The sequence below is a fragment of the Telmatherina bonti genome (genome assembly GCF_933228915.1).
Source record: "Telmatherina bonti genome assembly, chromosome: 21".
Taxonomy (NCBI): Eukaryota; Metazoa; Chordata; class Actinopteri; order Atheriniformes; family Telmatherinidae; genus Telmatherina; species Telmatherina bonti.
This window is the reverse complement of record NC_136630.1, coordinates 14710351-14732847: the sequence shown is the minus strand read 5'-3', so window position 1 is coordinate 14732847 and position 22497 is coordinate 14710351. Positions and strand designations below refer to the sequence as shown.

General features: G+C 39.6%; 1 protein-coding gene across 1 annotated transcript in view; it reads right to left on the bottom strand.

Moving 5' to 3' along the window:
- LOC306771244 (voltage-gated delayed rectifier potassium channel KCNH4-like) overlaps positions 1-22497 on the bottom strand; it is a gene marked incomplete at both ends in the record, with an annotated part of 44487 nt that continues 21990 nt past the window's right edge. Inside the window, 12 exons of the mRNA XM_079260367.1 lie at positions 1-1005; positions 2070-2146; positions 3084-3175; positions 4054-4439; positions 10568-10606; positions 16691-16905; positions 16992-17241; positions 17530-17729; positions 18249-18443; positions 19231-19432; positions 19689-19846; positions 21215-21455. Of these exons, the coding sequence (XP_079116493.1) occupies positions 1-1005; positions 2070-2146; positions 3084-3175; positions 4054-4439; positions 10568-10606; positions 16691-16905; positions 16992-17241; positions 17530-17729; positions 18249-18443; positions 19231-19432; positions 19689-19846; positions 21215-21455 (3060 nt within the window). The remainder of the gene's footprint in view (positions 1006-2069; positions 2147-3083; positions 3176-4053; positions 4440-10567; positions 10607-16690; positions 16906-16991; positions 17242-17529; positions 17730-18248; positions 18444-19230; positions 19433-19688; positions 19847-21214; positions 21456-22497) is intronic.

Sequence of the window (22497 nt, the reverse complement as noted above, 5' to 3'; positions counted from 1 at the left end):
TCAGTCGGTGAGGTCCAGACACCAAGACTGCTCAGTGCTCTGAGTCTGAACACCAATACTTGACCGCCGTGATGATGCGCTTTCGCTGTCCCTGCTTTCCACGGAGTCTCTGTTTCCCAGCAGGCACTCCAAACTGTTGTGCTCTAAGGCAGCTGGGTCGCCAAGTGGGAGACAGGACTCGAGGACATCCAGTTGTGGTGACCCCGAATCCAGAGAAGAGACGGTCGGCTGGCAGAGTAATGTGGGTGAAGAGGTAGAGATAGTATGGATGGAAGGATGAGAGTTCTCCAGTTGAAAGATAGAGGTTTCCTGGATCAGATGATGAGATGGTGAGGTGGACATCAAAGCACAAATTGCCTCACTTGAGCTTTGTGGAAGGTTGAGGTGGGAGTAAGAACTGGGTGATGTGTCCAGCAGGCTCTGAGTGGATGTACCTGTAGGAGCACTGGACAAAAGGCATGAGAATTCATCGCTATCACTGGGAGGCTGCAGGCACAAACTGGGCTGGGATTGGCTGATACTGGTTGGACTAGCACTGAGAGGTCTGGAGTCTTCATGTCTTGCTGGACCAGTACTTCTCCCCTGATAGCCTGGACTGATCCCAAGAAGAGAAGAGCTGGTCCACAAATGTGAGGACATGCTGTCTCTGTCTAGTTTAGATGCAGAGTTCACAGAGAGTGACAGACAGGAGTTGCTGGGTGAAGAGGGGGGCTGGTGGCTCTGTGTTTGGGATTCAGTCATTCCACTGCAGCTCCAATGACCAGTAGCTGGTGCACTTTGGTGGCTGTGGGCTTTGAGGCTCCTTGGATCATTATGGTGGCAGAGAGCTGAAGCAGGGTTGAATGACCTGCAGGCGCTGGGGTCTGTGGGAGGGCTGGACACTGAATAAGGATGGGAGGGAAATGAGGCGCTGTGGTAGTCTACAGATATGTGAGCCTGGAGGAGATGCATCATTTGGTGCAGACTCTTACTAAGTTCTGATACTTCCTGGTTTAAAGTGCCCATCTGTGGAGAGAGTGCATAACATCGTTTAGCATATTAGTGTACTTGATATATATTCTACCATGCTGTTAGAGGGTCCATATCACATGGACAGCACTGACATGCCATAAAAAAATACAACGGTTTTACTCCACAAACGTCGGCAAGATTTTTTGACATCCGCTGAGATGTAAATAAGGGAAAAAAACAATGCAGAAAAACAGGAAATAAGGAATTCAAGTAAGAGTGAAGGTTGCCAGGCAACCCACAACCAAAGGTGGATTGTTGTTACTATTATTTCTAAAAGTTGTTTTAAGCATTCTTATGCTTCGCTAATAAAAATGAACTCAAGAGGCAATCCTAATCCTCTTAATTCACCTGCTTTAACTTTAGTCAGATGAAGGACGTGTTCACACTTGCAGACCAGTTACCTGATCCAGATCAAGGAAGAAATCTGTACTGGCGCAGTTCACACTACCATTTCTCTCATGAAGCAAGCAAATTCCTGATAGTAAACTCATGAATAAGGTCACATCCTCAGTGGACAGCTTCTCTGACAAATGACTGTTTATTGAACCCAATCATCCAAAGTGATATTTTCTGTTGAGATGAATGAGCTCCTTTCACTAGAGCATGACCTGCATGATGAGATTTTACCACTGGAGATGCAAAGAATAACTGTTTATATACAGTCAGTCAAAAAAAGGGCCAAAAGGTCCTTGTTCCTAATTACTTGTTTTCAACAAAACTCAAGTATTGTTGCAAGGAGGAAGTGCGTGAGCAACACCAGTCCTTTGATTATAAAATAAAGAAGGAAGGTTAAAAAAAAAAAAAAGACTCAACATCAGTATCTCAAATCAGGGATTTTTGAGGAGTTTTAGGTTTTAGTGTTTTAAAAACAAAATTTTAGTTTTAGTACATCCAAAGATGTATTTCAATATGTTCTTATACAATCATTGGAAAATAACCCAAAGACAGAAGTTGTGATGAGGGAAATATAGAGCTAATGTGCATGGCATTTAAATTCACAAGGTACATTAAGTTGAGTCCCATCACTTTTAAATCTGGTATAAGTCAGTGTATTTTACCTTAACATTGAGAAGGCTGATGCTCTGCTTGACTTCCTCTGTCTCCAGCAGCAGGGTGCTGTTTGTGTGTGTGGACTCTGCGAGAAGAGAAGGAGAACACTAATATTAATTTTACTCCTGTTCTTTTATCATCATTAATTCTTTTCTAAAATCTATTTTTCATTTGATAGGATTTCTGGAAAACAGGAAAATGGGAGAGTTATATGTTTTGGTGTGGTGGCGGTGGTGGTGTGTGTGTCTATGTGTATGGTGGGGGGTATTATACAATGGAATACAACAGCAATATAAATTACTGCCAAAATATCAAATTAAATAAATCTATGTATATATATATATATATATATATATATATATATATATATATATATATATATATATATATATATATATATATATATATATATATATATATATATATATATATATATATATATATATATATATATATATATATATATATATATATATTTTAATATCAGGATGATAGATGCAGACACATTAGCTTATGCAAAGCTAACTGGACAGATTTGACTTTTTATCAACCTTTATGCTGCAAATTTTAAAGATGGATGCTGACGAGGACCTCTGACAGATCCCGACCATTTGGAAACTAAATCCACTAGAGAAATGTAGGCAGGAACCACAACAATTAGGGGTTAGTTTTTAAAATATTAAGTCATATTTACTTTTTTTCTGTTCTTCTGCAGCATGTTGCTAAACACGTCTGCCTAAGCCTTCCATTCAGTTAAATAGCTGGACATCAGCTGAACTGAACATGATCGTTACCTGAGAAGTATTGCGAATATCAGTAAAAACCCTGATCTGACCTCATTTGTCCTTTAACATGTTCGTTGACTCTTTAGACACTTGGCTGCTATTTCATTCTGCTGTGTTCTCAGATTTCCCCAGAAGGAGGGAGGTCCACCCTGTGGTGTCCAATGTTTGAACTCTTGAATTTACCTCCAGCCATCTGGCACCCATTTAACCTTCGCAGCTGGAGGCGGCTTGACTTACCTTGAGAGCTGCCACCTGTGCTGGCGTTCGGCCCGCTGTGTTCCACGGTGAAATGGAATGTGTGCCCATTGTCTTCGATGCCATCTACAACCCTGGCAGGAGAGGGGGTGAGGAGAGGAGAAGCAAGGGTCAATGTAACAGTAGAGCTTTGCAGTTGTCATCAGAGCCTTAAGACGACTGAGGAACGTGCCATGGGACCTGCTGCTGGCAGAAACCCATGTGGGTTTGAAGCTGACGAGAGGAGCCTCATCTGAGGGGGAGGAGGGGGGACACTTGAGCCCTTTGAACTGGGCCTTACCCATATCTATATCTTACTGGGTTACTTTGGGATACATTATGAATACAGATGGTTGGGACAAGAGAATAAGAAGCTCCGGTAATGAAATGCAGTGACATCTGCTGAAATATGCAAACACAATCTATTAACATAAGGCACATGATGAAGGTTTCTCTGACATGAATGATGAAGATCATCACAGTTACAGCTTATTAAGAACATCCCAGACATGTTATTTTGGGCTATTACCTTTAAAATATGTAATCTATAAGCTTAACTCAGAATTAATACACTCTGGACATTTATTAATGCAAAAGAATTCACACGAATCTGCATTCACCGTTGATACTTCATAATAATGCGGATATCTGAAAGAGGCACAAAAAAGGGAAAAGACTGTCTTAAAATATTGTTTGAAAAGGGCAGATCGGCACTGTGGTGCAGTTAATGAGCCAAACCAGTATGGGATGATTTGTGAGTGGACATGCTTTGGAAGACTAATGAAGAAGGAAAAAAAAAATCACCATCTTCTTTCTCACATCATGAACCAAAAAGATATTTTAAATACAGGAGTAAAAAGATATTTCATTGAATGCCATTTAAGATTCGAACTATAAATGTCAGACAATTAACATTTTGCTCACACTCTGCTGGTTTTATAAAACTGGAATTGGACAACAGCTTTCACAATACCTGGGGCTGAGATCTGGAGGTGGAAAACAAGTCACAGTTGGGATTAGCAGCTTTGAAGGCTTTTGCTCTGCTCCAAACTCTCCCTGCGCTGAAGTTGAGGCCATATTTGCGCCTAACACAGGAGTGCTGTGGTCCTTTTTTGATGGTGGCTGAGGGGATGGGCTCTGTCCGAGGAAACCTCGGCTAAGGTTTGGGGAACGGCAGCGTCGCAGGGCGTTGAACTGCCGCAGCTCATCCCCCAACAGGTTACCCAGTGAGGTGCGACGAACAGGGCTGGTGAAGCTGGGCAGAAGGAGGTTACGACGGGAGCGCGTGGCTGGAGAGAGGTGGAAGGAGTCGTCCGGGTCATCTCCCTTCGTTTCCACAATAGAGGGAAGTCTGGGTTCCTGCTAAAAGCAGAAATACAAGCATAAAGACTTAGTACCTGTACGCTCAAACAAGAAACACAAAATGCTGATTTGTTTTCATAACAGTCAACGAAATCTGAGAGAGAAATAATTAGTTTAATGAGTTACAACTAAAATGCACAGCTTTTATCTTGTTAAGTGAGTTATTCTATAATAACTGCTGCAATTTATGGCAATAAAACAATCAAACAAATGAAACGTCAGAGTAAAGCAAAACTGAAGTTAGACCATGAAAGTTTTGCTTTGATTTGAAATCAGAATTTTTTTCAGCAGGTCTGAAATGACAAAACGAGATGGCTGGATTTCCACTTATCACCTTCAGAGCACCTGCAGTCTGCTAACCAGCCTGCTTCCGTGCAAGCTCACTTTGATCAACTCAAAACAAAGCTCAGTAGTTTGTAATTTGGTGACGGGCAAATTTAAGGTTAGCACTCACGGGATTTTATTGCCTGGAAATATCTGCGTTACCAAATCTTTCATTGACAAAAAGGTTTTTCTCTAAAAACACTAATGCCTTTGGATCAGCAGTCACAAACAGTTGAAAAAAATGTTTTTATTTTGGAAATGTTTTTCTGTACAGTGTATATGGTTGTGCTAAGTATAGGTTCATTATCGCCTCTTTTCCAGCTCCACAGATAATTTTACCACTGATTTAATCCTCATGCAGCTGACAGAAATGAACAGGATAGCATAGCAGTGGCCCTCACTGGTGATATAGGTTTGGTAATTAATGAAAAAGCTTCTTGATTTAAAACTATTGATATGTACTTTCATGGGATTTCAAAAAAAGAAACTTCTTCTCATAATTTGACATTTGTTCAGCTGCTAATCACACTTTATTATGTCTATTTTTCACTGTTACATAACAGCCCCCTCCAGCCATGAGGAAGGAAGGAAGGATGGGAATGTGACATCCAAATTTTCCAGACTGACACCTTTATGAAGAAATAACTGTCTCCTCAATTCTCCAAACCCTATAAAGCTAAACGTATCATATTGGCTACTCAAAGTTTTTAAGACATTTTGCACCACTTCATGGTAAAAAACTTTGCTCAAAAATTCTGAACACCAGCTGATACTTGTTTTCTGCCCCCTGATAAGACACCATGAAGCAGAAGATGACACTTTAATCATTTTGACACATCGCATGGTATTAAGTGGTAAATATCCCCCCCCAAAAATGTTTTTTTTTTTGTTACATTTTATTAAAAGGCCAAGTAAAGACCTCATACTCAAAAAATTGACCTTTTCTTACCATTTTTCATGAATCGGGCTTTAGCGGGCTGAACAACACTGAACATGAGTGATGAAAGAATTTGCTTGACAAACTTGTAGTGATGGATGATATATGAGTTCACCTGTTACTTAATTAGAAAAGCCTAGTTATGTATTTTAAATAAAATCCAAGCAAACTTTATTTATACAGCACTTTTCATACAAAAGCAGCTCAAAGTGATTTACAGATTTAACACAAATTATGAAAATATATATTAAAATCATCACACATTCAAGTCAAAAGCAGTAGAATTCCAAAACATACATGCCTTTTCACACACATCTTCCCACACACACCTCCACTGTATACATCCTGCCCTCCACCCCAGCTTTTAGTCTGTGTCTCTTTAACCAAAACATCAGTATAAAAATGTGATAGATGGTAAACATCTCGAAGATGAACATCTGGCTTGACACTGAAATGAGGAAATGATATCTTGGGGATCCATCCACACCAGGAACAGCCACACTGAGGACCCCAGGGGGCATCACCTACAGAAACCGTCCAAAGCTGGGCAGGTAGGAGTCTACACAGCCAGGGCTACAGTGGGAAATTCCACCAATCACACCAAGCAGAACAGTCTCCGCACCAACAACCCTACAGACCCTCTAGGCATAGCTCCAGATGTGGAGGATCCCCCTGGGGACAACACTGGAGTTAAAAAGTAAAAACAAGATCTAAAAAAAAAAAAAATAATAATAATTAAGAACAAAAAAAGCATAAATGAATAAACACAAAAATAAGTATAAAAAATAAATAAATAAACAAATATTAATATAAATTAATAAATGATAAAGAAAATGCACTAAATAACACCCAAATAAAATTAAGCTATTAGCAAAGTTAAAGAGGTCTTGAGTCTCTTTCAAAAAGCATCAACAGTCTCTGCAGCCCTGAGGTTCTCTTGCAGGCTGTTCCACAGACGAGGCCCGTGGTTTAAGAAAGAGGCTTCTCCGTATTTGAGTATTGTATACAGTTGCAGAAAAAAAATATTGTTTTCCATACAAATGTAACTTTATTTGTACTATTCATGAAAAATGAACCTGCCATTTTGGCAAACAAACAAACAAAACTACAGCTCACAGTTAGAAATAACAATTACATTTGATACAGTAGCCATATCTGCTCCTCACAAGAGTATGTATTTCTCTTGCTCGAGAGTTTGACAGTACAGGAAATGATCTTCTTCTCACTGTTAGCCAGTTTAAAGAGGCACAGTCTAAACTACAGATTTGTACTGTTCACCATATCATAACTTCTGGCTTATAAATGCCCAAATATTAGAGCAGAGTAGCTCACTCAGCAGCAGCAGCGCTACAAAGGCCTGTATACAGTGCATTTACAATAAACACTTAAAAAATAAAAGGTAAAAATCCCAAAATGTCTGCAATCCCTGAAACATCTGACTGAAGGGTGTATGAGCTAGAAGTATGTGAACACGTGGATGTGATGGCTGGTACTGAGTAATCTAAGTGCTGTGTAAGGTAACATTCCTCGAATGGTAAAAGTTTGAAGTAGTTTTACATCAAAACCTTTGATGAAAAGTGTAGCTGAATGCACTTAAGAGATCAGTGGTTTGAATGCACTTATCTTCAGATGGATGGGGTCTTAGGCCTCAAATGCACCAGACTTAAAAATCTTTTCAGTGAATGTTGGACAGTCGGGGTGTCCAGCCTCCTTGAGGACCGCAATCCTGCAGTTTTCTATCTCTGCTCTAAGACACCAAACTCAGATAATAACTGTGCAGAACTTTTTTGGCCGTTGGATGCGTTTAAAGTAAGTCAGGTGTGATGGAGCAGGGATACAGCAAAAACCTGCAGGATTGTGGATTCTTCTGGTATCAGTGACTCAGTGTTTTTAAGTCACTGTGTTTACTGGCAATATCAGATGTGGGAATCAGTCAGACACTGTGTCCTTGATGAAAACACAGTTGTGTGTCTGCATACTGCTGGAAAATGGTTTCAGTTCTTCAGTTCCATTTTCCTCTCAGGTTACGAGTCTACATGTCATCTTCAGGAGCATCTTATCTTTTCAACCTCACATCAATAACATAACTCTGTCTGCATACTTCCATCTGTGCAACATTACCCGCCTTCACCCCCTCCGTCACCCCTCCCTCCCACTACCATTCTTGTCCATAGCCTGGTCACCTCCTGCCTTGACGATTGTAATACCCTTTTTTGTAGTCTTCCTCACAAATCACTCCATTAACTTCACCTGGTCCAGAATTCTGCTGCAAGGATAATCACTAAAACCACATCCTCTTCCCACACCATCCCTGTCCTCCAACAGCTTCACTGGGTCCCCATACAGTACATTTCTGTATTCTTCTTTTTACTTTAAAGGCCATTCATCATCTTGTTCCTCCACACCTGTCCGATCTGGTCCGTACTGGCATCCTCTCCTGTCCCCTCAGATCCTCGTCCTCCCTTCATCTCACTATCCTGTCCATCGTCTTGTTACCATGGGGAGCAGGACCTCCAGCTGCTCAGCTCCAAAACCCTGAAGCTACCTTCCTACCAACCTCCATAACTTTGACTCTTCTGAAAACTCACCTGTTTGCCTTCAGCCTTTAACTCTTTCAATTCATCTGTTCATTCATTCATTCATTATCCTAACCGCTTAATGTGATTAGGGTAGCTGGGAAGCTGGAGCCTATCCCGGCAGTCTTTGGGCGAAGGGCAGGGTACACCCTGGACAGGTCGCCAGTCCATTGAAGGGCCAATTCATCTGTTTAACTAGTTTATTTCCACTTTTTCTTATTGGCTTAATTCAGCTCTTTTGTTTTTATTGTACTTTGACGGCTTTATTTACTTTTTATTTGCAATTATTTACTTTGATTTGTTGATATTGTAAAGGCACCTTGGCTTTCTTGAGCAGTGTTTTAAATAAAATTGATGATAATAATTATTAATAATATTAAAGCACCATTTGCAGTTTGCACTAGAACGGATTCATTTGACTCGAATGATTTGCAATTCAAAATGTGATGACTGTGACTTCAAACATTTTGGGGAACTGACCATTGTGACATACCAAAACTACTCAGTTTGGTCCCACAAAGGACAGCAGTCCAACAGTTTTTCTTTTATTTTTTTTATTCCTTTCCCAACACACCTGACTTAAATTACATGGATCCAACAGCCTATGAAGCTCTGCAGGATAACTTGTTAACTTGAGTAAGCTGTGTTGGGGCAGGGACACACTGAAAACCTGCAAGGCGGCATACATTAGATAAAGGCTGCCTTTGAGCCTTATCTTTTTTTTTGTCAATAAAAACACTGTTAGGAGAGTTTCAGTGTGAGCAAGTCTGTAGTGTTGTTACCTGCAACTATCTGAGAAAATGACTAAATGATCTAAAATATTCTAGTTTAGGAAAAAAAAAAAAAAGGTGCACCTTGTAACAAAGCTATTTTTTTTTTTTTTTTATTCCACTTGAAAGTAAATTTTTCTTTTTTTACTTGAACCCACACCCCTTCCTTCATTTCCATAATCCTGTAATCTCACTGGTGCAGGATAAATTACAGGTATTCTGCAGGGAGTAGCAGTTCAGATAGCCTTGAGGCCCAGACAAAGTCATGCACAGAGGCACCTCAGGAAACTCTTGGCAAATCTCATGGTTTATGTTTTGTATTGTCTTTAGCTTAGAGATTGGTAGCATTGTCATGCTTTTTATGCTTTTCTATAAACAATAGATAAAATGTGCTCTTCCTTACTTGCAGCATGAAGCTCTTTGCAGCTTTTAGGCACACAAATGTTGGCATCATTCATCATTTTCCACAGCTGCACTTCAATAGAAACTTACAAGTATTTAATTGTGTAAATTAACATGTAACTAACTATTACTTTATTAATAGCAGTAAAGTTATTTTAAAATCCTGCCTTTCGGCTGCAGTGACAAAGTTCAGCACAATAAAACAAAATAAGACCTAAAGTTACCGTATAAGTAGAAAATAAATCTGACTATTTTAAGAAAACGCAATAGTAATACCATTGTTTATTTACTTGAAGAAAAGAAGTACAATGATAAGTCTTTGTCCTCTTGTTGCCAAACTGGTTTGTAAATTCAGAAAACTGGTAAATGGGCCATCCACTTTTTGTGGGCAAGTTACTTGTCAACTTTCCCACGAGTGGCCATGGGTTGGCACTTTTATTAGAAATATGCTGACCATATTTACTGAGTCACTTCCTGCTGCTTATATGTTCAAGATTTTGAGCGATAGTTTTATATACCTGGAGACTTTATTTAGTCATAGAAATTGACTAATATTACACAATTTTCTGAAGTGTAAAGAAGTTAACATGTATTTACTCCGGCTTTACTTGAACTTTTAATATCATATGAAGTGAGTATTTTGGCTTTCTTCAAATAATAGATGCAGAAAAAATTGTTAAAAAGATGTCGTACAAGATGCTGAGAAAAGTAGTTCATAAGGTTCCCCATTAGGAGAGCTATTGACCCAGTTAGTGAGCTAACTCCAGGGACTGAACTGCTCTGTCTGTTCTAAATTAGTTTCAACCTGTAGGGGAAGACCTTGCACAGGGCCCTCCCACTGAACTCACCAGTACAGTATGTCCCAGAAAAACAAGGGGGGGTACCTCAAAAAAGGCCAGACACATGCAGTCAAAAACCAGGTGCTGATATTAATGTTGTAAATGCACATTTCACACCTACTAACCCTATTTAATTGCACTCCACACAAGCCTTAACATATTCATCATAACTTACAAGCATGTTCTAAAATACATGTATGAAGAACAAACAAAAAAAACAAAAAAAAAACAAAACAACACCTCAGAAACTCAGGTGCTGAATTTGCATGGAACTCACATGAGGAAGCCTGGGTGACCTGGAAAATCTGTTGAGGCCCTGCGGTCACAAAAAGAAAACAACAGAGATTAGAGAAGCACTTAAAGGACAAACTGAGATGTTTTTTTTAAGTAAAAAACAAAAAAAAAGGCACAACTATGTATTTTCAGTTTTATCCAGTAGTGCCGCTGTTAATATGTCTTTGGCCAGTAATTCAGTCTTTGCTGTGTATTTACTCAACACCTAATGAGGGTTGAGATATCAGCCAGATTTTGTTTTCCTACTGGTGTGTAGGGAGTTAGTATAGCAGAGCATCACAACCAGCGGGGTGGTAAATAAAACTGCGGTAGTGTGAAGCCTTTCATCATGTGTGAAAAACATGCCACTGACAGCATGGCTTAATGTGACAACATAAACCCTCAGTCTCCAGCAGTAACATGCCATGTAGACTCTTTGATGCAAGAAGACAGGGAAATTCTTCCATTGCTGAGGCACAATACTGTGTTTAAACATCAACAATGAAGACAAATTCAACTTGAGACAGTGGCGAGCTGTGAGAGGCAAGAAGGAAGATTCTGTGAATGTGTGAAGACAAGGACAAATTCTCCTCATAAGTGAAACTAACCCTGGGGCAGGACGCAATGATTATCTAGCCAGCATGGAAATATGGGTGCCAAATGACACTTGATGAACGCCAACAACTAGTTAATGAGGCACTGATGTCACAGGTGTTCCACATTGCAAAGTAGGTTTGTAGAGATTTTACAGAGGAACTTCTTTCTCTCTCCTGTGCATGTGTTATCTTGTGTTTGCATATGTATCCTGTTGCATAAAAACAGGCTCTTTTACAAGGAGGAATGCATGCTGGGAAAGTGACTGAAGTGTGGCTGTATGCTTTGCTTAATCTGAGCTTCTCATACAACACGGTCATGACAAAAAAAAGCTGTTGCTGTTGTATGATGTTTCACAGCATTTGCATTACAAATTTCACAGAGAAAATGAATTTCATGGGATATGTTTTTTACTCCAGTTCAAAAAGAATACCCAGAATCAGATGTAGTTATAGGTAGAAAATGATGCTTGAGTGGGAAAATGTTTCGCTATGTTTGTGTGTATTTATGAAGAAATGTAAAGATGGTAGGAAATTAGACATGGATGTAAAGCTGATGCACAGAGTCCGATGAATTTATTGAAACAACTTATTAATCACTGGGAAAGGATTTTTTACGGTGATGGAAGAGTAATCTGACAAGTTCAGCTGCTGAAACAGCTGTTATGACATTCCGTTGTCATTTCTTGTCTTTACTCCTTGAACCCACTGAAAGGTTGGTCTCTATCCAGTCCTGTGTGTGAAAATATGAGCTTATTCCTCAAAGCTTTTCTTTTTTTTTTTAAATCCCCACCTCAGGCTTCCTTATAAACTTGCTCATGAACATAATTCTCTGCTGACCATCTTGTTCTTCACACTCCATGACTACTGGCTACTTAATGCTCCCTGTTGTGACATGATCATTAGAGTCGAACAAATTTTGATTTAGTGCTGGATCCCTGGAGCTGGCATGACCTTCCCACTGCTTGGGGGTAGCGCAGTTATCCTTTCTCTCTCAAAACTCACTTCTCTTAAGAAATAAGCAATGTACCAAAAAAACTATCCAAAATCATTCAACCTGATCTTTAACCTGACAGCGTTTGTTTTTAATTAAATTTTCAAGTTGCAATGCTAGGTCATGTTTACAAGTTAATGTCTGTGTGTACATGACAAAATACACATTTTTCAATAAACACAATAAAAACATTGATATTAAACCAAAGTACAGTAGCAGTAGTAAGGAGAGCTGACTGATGAACTGCTGAAACTCAATATAAATCTAAATAAAGAAGTCTGACTGGACACATATTTAAAACAGTAATAGTAAAAGATTCACAAAAAAGCTTCATGACAGTAATAATTCATTCATTCATTCATTTTCCGAACCGCTTATTCCAATTCAGGGTCGCGGGGAAGCTGGAGCCTATCCCAGCTGGCTTTGGGCGACAGGCAGGGTACATCATGGACAGCTCGCCAGTCCATCGCAGGGCCACACACAGAGAGACGAACAACCACACTCATGCTCACACTCACTCCTAGGGGCAATTTAGAGTGACCAATTAACCTATCATGCATGTCTTTGGATGGTGGGAGGAAGCCGGAGTACCCGGAGAGAACCCACGCATACACGGGGAGAACATGCAAACTCCACACAGAAAGGCCACTGACCAAACCAGCCAAGGATTGAACCAGCGACCTTCTTGCTGTGAGGCCACAGTGCTAACCACTGTGCCACCGTGCAGCCTGTGACAGTAATAATAGTGAGCTAAAATATACCGTTTCACCTTATTTGACTTTCATTTGTAGTTAAAAGCTGCCTAAAAGAAATGTACCTTTTACTTTTCCTCCAACAACAAAAGTACAATGAAAAAATGTGGGTTTTTTTTCCCTTTTTTTAAATAATTATAAAACAGTTAGAAATTACATGATTATTGATAAAATAATGGGAGGTTTCCACCGAATGCTTTAATAAGACACAAATTAATTACTGCAAAATCTGCACTACCAAGTGGTAGATAACAGAATGAAAGGGTTTTAATCAGCAATAATGTACTTCTAAAAACAATGCAGACCCCCCCCCCCCCCCCCCCCCCCCCCCCCCGCCACACACACACACACACACACACACACACACACACACATCTTTCGTTTGGCTATTTGTTTTCCCTTTTAGAAAAGAAAGTATTTTCTTTTGTAACACTTATACAGAAACAGACATCTCTTCAATCTGTCTGCTGTGCCATGTCAGCAGTTCAAAATGATCTCTTGAGACTAAAACAACTCTAACATCTCCGTGCACGGATGTGGATACCAGCTGAAATGTTTGTGTTTGTGTGTGCGTTTGTTGAGACAGGCTGGCAGACAAGCAGCTCATCATTCCTTCATCCTGTCGGGCTGATGGCGCCCTGTTTCTGTGCTTTATCATATCCTGAGCAGGTGGTGTGAGCGAGGGGCTGGTGCACGTTTGAAACCGAATTTAGGTTGAAAATAAGTAAGCTGCATGTTTACTCACAGAGATCTGATGAGCAGCTCTGTTAACTGTCTTTTTTGTTTTAAATGCACAGATTTACTGAGGTGCTGTTTGCCTTCAATGTGTCGTTATGAAATTCAGCTTATATGTGTAATTATTCTGCCTCTGAAGCTTTTGTTAACACTGAACCTCTTCCTTCAGCTTCACTGACGAAAAGACATTTCCTAATTATTAGCAGCACAGATGACTTATCCTTCGTGTTTTACATTGAAAAAAAATTTAAAAAAACAAAGAAAAAACTGAGACAATTCAACTAATGAGCAGCAAACCTCTCAAACAAGGAAAAGAAAGTGTTTTGGGAGTGTTGTCACTTTTGTCAGTCACACATTACAGACATCTAAGCTTAGGTTTGTCTTAACCACACAGTGTAAGAATAAATCCTGCAAACCTGCCATGAAACTTGAGCTTATTCTTTAATTTATTAAAATCTATTATTCCCATTTTGCGTATCAGGATTCATATTTAACCAATTGATATGTACAAAAACAAACTTAAAATAACAACAAAGAACAAAACAAAACAAAAGAAAACCTGACAGCATGACCACATATAACAGCAGGTGCCTTTTCTCTACATTTCAGGGAAATAATTGCTTTATTTCATGTCAAGCAGACAGTTTAATTCTATAAAGCCAAACATATCATATCTGATGCATACAGTTTCTGAGACATTTTCCATCACTTTATGGTAGAAACTTTGCTCAAAACCCCGTTGTACATCATATGATACTGGTTTCCTGCCTTCTGGTGAATACCAGAAAGCAGAAGATTACATTACAATATTTTTGACCTATCACAAATTCATAAATGCTAAAAAAAAAAAAAAAAAAATTCAGCTTTTGTTACAGAGTCAAATACTGACTTCAGACTTTTAAAGAATTGACCTTTCTGCCCAGCTGTTCTTACATTGGGCTTTAAATGGTTTAGTGGACAATTGAAATTTGTTTCTAAAAGTCTCATCAAATATCAGATTATTGGTGAACTGTAGCTAAAGAACTTAAATCAGGGATGGGCATCTCCGATCCTTGAGGGCTGCAGTCCTGCAAGTGTTCTGAGTTTGTCTTCTGCAAAACACTTGACACAAATCAAGCTCCTAAGAGCTTGATGTTACTTGCAAGACTGCGGCCCTCAAGGACCAAAGATGCCAATCTCTGGCATAAAGTGTGGATTACTTATGTCCCCAGTTGCAAATATAATTCAAATTTCATTAGAAATTTGTTACATTAGATTGAATCTGAAGCTCCAAATAAACTAACCCAAGGGAGAACTTCAATATTTCCTAAAAAAAAAACAAAAAACAAAAACAAGAATGAACCCAACTACAGGAAAAGCTATAAGACAGAGAAGAGAAACTGAATCCAAATGCAACCAAAACCATGATTAAAACAAAGAGATGTGGAAAACTCATATTGTTAACCAAATAGCATAATAGCCTGTATGTTTTGGCTAAATTGTGACAACTCTACTCTCCTAATATTACTGACTGACTGAGAACCATTGCCTATAAAATCTTACAATATGATTTAGGCAATTATACTACGAGGATAAGGAAATGTAAGAATAAAAGGCAACATAAAGGGTGCAATATGTTTACAACAGCGAATATTAGCGGGAGGCAGCCTGTGATGCGAGCTCCTTGTAACCTTATCTCAGCAAGACAGACATTGTAGTTTTAACATTGTGCAACAAAATGCGTTACGATGCTTTGTTCTTGTAATTGAGAGCAATCGCTGAAACTTTTCTCTCCCAGCCTGAAAAAATATCCATCACAGTGCCAAATCACAACCATTCCTGCACTATGAATAATCAGCAATTAACAGAACATGCATGTTTTTGAAATGTGGGTGAAAGCAGCATTCCTCATAGAGAATACACATCACACAGAAAAGCCTCAGATGACTCAAACTAAGAATTTGCATGCTGCTAACCACCACACGATCCTGCTCACAGATTCATGGTAAAGATTCTACATCCTAAAATTAACTTCATGCACAGAGTATTTGGTGCATTAAACATGTATCCAGCAGTTGCTCTTTTGTGGCTTGTTGTAGCATTTATGGAAACTGTAATCTGTATATTTACAGTATGCAAACATAGTTCTTCCAGTTTTTGTGAGTTCATGTGATGCATTGCGAGAAAGGGCCCAAGTTATTAGTGAAGCAGTGTAAGTTTCTGCTTTACATGAGGGAAATCTTTGCCCCTGCTACCTACTATCTTTTCTCATATAATGCGGTCTTTAAAAACTGTTAGCGATAACACCAGGTCCTGAAAGAAGACTGTTGTCTAGGTGTAATGGCATCCTTCTGTGCTTTGGGGAAGTGATATGGCTCCCTGACAGTGGTACCCACTCATGGTAATTAGCCTTTAGTTGCTGTGGTAGAACAAGTGTCAAGGAGAGTGATGAAGGCACCTTAGGGGGCACAAATGTCAAGAAGAGAGACACAGGTACCTCAGGGGGCATAAATGTGTTGCATAATTTGCCTTGTGCACAATTCCTCTACTAGAGAGGAAACTGGAAGTGGATATAGTGCTAAAATCTTGTTTTTGTTTCTTGTCTGAACTTGTTAAAATATATTTTTAAGTTCAGACTGCCATGTTGTAGAATTTCTACCCAGGTGCATTACTCATAAATGTTTTGCAATGGTATTTACTGAAATACTAAACTGCTGTTTTATTTTCAAGGATGGGGTAGGTAAAAAAAAGTTGTTTTTTTTTCATTCAAGGCATTATTAACTGTTTACACTATTCTATTTATTAACAAATCATTGTCAGTAATGTGGTCAATGTTGCAAAATTGTAAAAAAAAAAAAAAAAAAAAAAAAAAGTATTGCATTAAAGTAGCTTTTATACCATGAGGAGGGGCTTGTGGGGAAGAGGAGAACTAGCTATAACTAATGGAAAACATATGTTTATGTTTGGCGCCATCAGCAATAGAAAACAACTACATGACTGAATCTAAAGGATACAAAAATAAATTTACATTTGCACACATTTACGAGTGTGTTTGATGGACGTGCATGTGGTACCTCATCCTGGCTGCCTTCCCGCAGGTTATACGTAAGGTTGTTATGAATGTCGGAGGCAAACACACTGGCGTACTCCGGGTAAAGCTCCAGCACTTCTCTCAGGCCACGAACGCTGATGTACTGAAGATCGCAGTAGGTCAGCGCTTTCACATCAGCATTAGTCTTGACCACCTGGTCAGTTCCAGGCAGGTCAGATCCAATCAAGTCCCCTTTTCCTAAAATCACAAATTGCAATTAGAACTTTCTGGCTCTATATAAACCATCATAATATGATGCTAGAAATGCTAACCACAGTACAGACCTAATATTGCCAGCACCATGCTGTCTTTCAGCACCTCCAGAGAACCAGAGCAGACAAAGTAGTTGGCATGCAGTGCATCACCCTGACGAATCAGGTACTCCCCAGGTACGCAGAAAGAGGTTTTTATATGAAGCGAGAGTGAACGCAGGCAGCCGCGACTGGCCCCCTTAAAGACCGGCAGCTGGAGGATGTCCTTATTCAGATGCATAGCTATGTCGGCCCGGAGCTCATCAGGGAAGTCGTGCAGGAGCTGGGGATGTGTGACAGATGTAATGAGGTGCTGCACTGACTGATCATTGGACAGAAGACTTTGTTTAAAGGAGTCACCCTCTTTATAAATATCAATAAAACTTAAACAATATAATACAGCCAGCCATGCATTGTGATAAATCACAAGATATGGATATGTGGAGAAGGATTCTTCAGCAAGTTAGTTTGTTAAAATCACCTCAAACTGTTACCTTGAAGTCACTTGGGGGCCGATAACACCGTGTACACAGGGGTATTACATGACAATAACAATGGAAGGGGCTCCCACCTCGTTGGCATCTATGCCGTTGTTGACAGACCATGTGGTCTGGAAGTACTCCAGCATGCGTTGTTTAAGCTGCTGGGGCAGGCGGTGTACACGGATGAAGTCCTTCAGGTCTTTCATGCGCGTGTGGTAGAGAGAACGGCGCGAGTACATGCGTTGTATGATTGCCGTCACGTTCCCAAAGACCACAGCATGCATCAGTGCTGTGTGACAGATAAACACGGGAAGCATAAGAAGACAGTAATAGTAATTATAACGTCAAAATGTAAAAGTGAAAGAGTAAAGTCTTAGAACTTATTGAGAAGGCTGATTTGCAGGATAAATGGGTTAAAATGCAAGAAAAAAAAAGTTTAATTCTAAATGCCTTTAGAATATAACCTCATTGTAATCACTAGTCAGTCATTTACACTTGTCAATGTTTATATTCTTATTGATCCATTAAGAGGCAAGAGTAAATTACAGCTTTGTTTACATCACTGCTCAAATAAGCAGAAAAATAAACACATAATAATTATCTCCTGGGTTGTTGCACCCATAATTGCCACCTCAGCTTAAATAATCTGTTTCTGAGAGATGAAGATGGCAGCAAGCTGTGTCTTCTTAAAGGCCAGCCAAACAATTCAGTCCCATCCCTGCTGAATTTTCTTGCACTGGCATGCCAAGCAGGGACACTGTTTTGCCAGGACGCCAGAGGGAGAGTGACAACCTGGTGTCAGACGTACCGCCGATGAGCATGGTGCAGATGGAGAAGATTTTTTCAGCATCAGTGTTGGCACAGACGTTTCCAAAGCCCACACTGGTCAGGCTGCTGAGGGTAAAGTAGAGGGCAGCGATGTAGGAGCTGTGCACTGTCGGACCGCCCACTGTGCTGTTAACGTAAGGAGTCTCCAGACGTTTGCCCAGCTCGTGGAGCCATCCTTAAAAAAGACAGATAGGAGGAAATAGCAGAGCAGCGGACACAGTACAATAACGAAACATCTTGTGTTAAAGAAACACAAGTCTGTCTCTTTGTGTATCAGAATAAAGTTGGATAGGAGTGTTAGGAGGGTGGTAAGTTAGTGTAGGATAGTCTATAATTAGGCCTTTCAGAGATAAATAACAGCACATCTTAATGAAGCAGTATGACAAAAATGTGCACAAGAATGAAGTCATGTTTTGAAATGCATGCATACTGGACGTGTAAGTCATCTGACCAATATGTAATAAATGTTTAGTTTTCTGTTTTCAAGAATGTGCCGCAGCATGTTTCTTGCTGTCTGTGGCTCTTTACAAACCACATCACAGTGAGGAGGACAGCTATTTGTGGTAATTAAACCTAAACACACTTAAATTCTAGAATGGAAATGCTCATAAGCTTTTGATGATGTTTTTATTGGATTCCATTTTCCAACAGTGACACCAAGAAGAATAGTGCGATCTTCTCAGTATCAACCCCCCCCCCCCCCCTTTTATTTGATCTGGTTTCAGACACTCCTCATTAGTAAGCTTTTTGCCATCACTGGGCAGCGCTAGACGCCTAATAGGTGAACCGTACTATTTATAGCTGACTGAGAACCAAAAAAAAAAAAAAAAAAAGAATCCTACTTGCTGAATTTATAAGATTCAGTCTGTGATATTTGTTTGATGTCTGCAAGAAACAACTGACTTGCATAACAGCTGTTACAATTCTGCCATCTCTATCTTTTACACTACAACCAGACTCACCTATTTCCCATGTCTCATTGGTCTCTATCTCCTTGCGTCCAATCATGTACCAGATGCAGGCCATCCAGTGTGCCAGCAGGGCAAATACAGACATTAATAAGGTCAGCACCATGGCGCTGTACTGAGAGTAGCGGTCTAGCTTCTGAAGAAGACGAAGGAGGCGCAGGAGCCGTACGGTCTTCAGCAAATGAACCAAGGAGGTCTGAACAAGGGAGGCAAATGAAAGTGACAAAGACAGGAGAAAATGTCTGTACCTCTGCAGTGCATGTCAAAAACACATATGGCTGAATAATAGCTGAAAGGTTTGTCTATTTTTTAACCATTAGATTTTTTTTGTTGCTTTTGGAAATTAAAAAAACAAAGAAAAATCAAGTAATAATTTTCTTTTTTTTTCTTTTTCTCGATGTGAAACAAGCAATTAATGTGTAAAGTTGAAATAAAATCATGGCTGCACTCACCACTGTGATATTGAAGGCATATAGTAGGTCGAAGGGAAGTGCAGCCACCAAGTCCACAAAGAACCAGGTGGTGGCATAGTGTATGCAAATAGAGCGTGCTTCATACACCACCTGGCCTGACTGGCTCACATAGGTGGTACGAAAGTTCAGGATAATGTCTGAAAACACAAAGTGATTGAAAATATTTATATTTCATCCAGAAACTTTAAACAATTTCAGGGTGCAGGAATGATTATTCAGAAGTATAATCCTGTCTCATGACTGTATTGATAAAACCCGGGAATGATATTGTGAAAAGCAGAGAATATACAAGCTGACGTTCCTCTCCAGTTCCACTGGTTCACTTTTCAACACACAACATGGACAATATGAACAAATAACAAAATAACAAAAAACTTAAAAGAAAACTTAAAAGAAAACACTATTCTTCCCAAAACTGATATTTATTTGTGGCTCCATGACTACATCTATTCATGGAGATATAGAGTTTGGGCTTGTACATTGTTAAAATATAATTTCACAATGATTGCACATTCCGGCCTCAGTGGTGAACCTACAGTATCACATATTTACACATGTTTAAAAGTATCAGAGAGGAATATATCAATTTAAGCTTAAAAATAAATCCAAAAGTTAAAACAAAGGCACAGCGAATGCATGACCAACCGATGGGGGAAAAAAACTAAGCAGCTGGAATATGTCATCGTCTGAAGGTATCCATATGGATCAGGAAGTGCGCTAGACAGATCGTCTGACCTAGCTGTCAGACTGTGGCGGTCCCGTGCATGTGTGGTCTGATCTGCTGAAGCCTCATCTGTCATCCCAGCTGTTGATATATGAAGGGATGGCTTCTTATCACTCATTTACTCCAATGAGAAGTTAAAAGGGGTAAAATGATGAAAATTACTGGCCAATTTTTAATAAACAAACACAAAAACAAACCAAAAACAGCATTGATACTGATTTATACCATTTTCAGTTATGCTTTTGGACAAAAAAAATCCTCATCTCAAATGCTCAAAATGTAATTAATTTGATATTCTCTTGATTTTAAAGGAGAAATGAATTCAAATAAATCTGAAAAAATAAAGTTTGAGTATTATCAAGGTGTAAAAACAAGCAAGCGCAAGTTTCTGTAGGAGGCTAAGGGTGTCGACAGTTTAGCACAAAAAACAAATCCTCATAATCTTCTCTTAGAGGAGCGAACACTCAGGCACAGCCACATCATTTTATCCCTCGTGTGCTTTCCTTTGGAGGTTTACCAAACATTACACACAGAGACAAGTCACTCAGATGGGCCCGGGGCATTCTGAGGGGAATCCAAAACCCATGTTGCCAGGGATGAGGGTGGCCTCCAGAGGAAAACAAAACCTGAACGGTGCTTGTTTCCACGTTGCCATAGTTGGCAAAAAAAAAACAAAAAAACTGACAGATTTAGGAATAAAATATCACAACACACCTTCAAAAGCCATAAACATATCTACGACAATATGTTTACTTTTCCCAAATGGGGTTTCAGTACTCACCTATGATAAAAAGCATTTCCACTGCAATGTCACTGACAATGGTGGAGCGTGCAGCCGTGACTGAGTCATCGCGTGGTGTGAAGCTGACATTGTAGGGCACAGTGACAGCCACATAGAAAGTAGCCAACAATATGAGCCAGTCCCAAAGGGCCTTTGACACACTGTAGTGGAGCAGAATGAAGCGTGACTTCTGCACCGCTGCCACCTTGTACTCTGGTACAGACGGCTTGTCATCCATGTTCTGCAAGGAAACACACGCAAGAAAACAAAGCCTCTAACTTTTTAATCCAAACGGATGACAAAGGGGTTTACTAAGCTGAAAGTCCAATAATAGTGTCCTATTAAATGCTAAGCTTAAGCTGGTAATTATACAAAACACACAAGACAAGATGCATAATGAATAACTATGACCAGATGGTCACACGGTGGAGTGCTGTGAAAGTAAATACAATCAGATGGACGTTGCAGCACCAAGTTGTTTCAGAAACAGACAATATAAATGTCAACACACTCTCTGGTGCACTTGACCGCTGATGATTCACTATGGCAGCAACTCAAGTGAAACAGATATGGTAATGCTGCTGGTAATCTCTTCTTGACAGCTTTCCACAGACACTGATGAGCCTTTTGAATTTTTGTGCAGGAACAATATAAATTGACAGGGACAGAACTGTGTGTGGTGAAGTGTAACCTTATTACCAGCAATAGCGCTTAATAATTTCATACATGGCTGGATCTCAGCCCTCCAAAAGCCGTTAGTGCTGGGGGGTTTTTTTTTGTTTTTTTTTTCTTTTTGTTGCTGTTAGTTTTAAGTCTCAGGTGCCACAGTGTCATTGCATTGTAAGATATTCACCAATAATTAATAATTAATAAACCAATAATACTCCACCAATAACAAAAAAACCCCCCAAAAACTATCTAACAGCAAAAATGACTGCCAATAAGATGTTAGTCTATTCAGCACATCATGAAACAGCAGCTCTTCAACTGGGCGGTGCACATAATAGCCTTAACCACAGTGAACAGAGAAGAGCTATGATTTTAGACAAGAGAAACTGAAAGAATAAATACACAAGCAATGAACACCGTGACCACTTTGCAAACAGGCAAGCTGAGCAACAACAAGCAGGCAGTTCAAGTATCAACCTGGGGCTTCATGGATGACTTAGACAAATCCAACTGATTCTGTTCATGTGCGTAATTTTACTTGGTACCTCAAAAGTCAGAAAATTGGAAGCCTGAAAAACCAACTGACTGAAATGCAGTTAAAGGTTCAGTAGAAA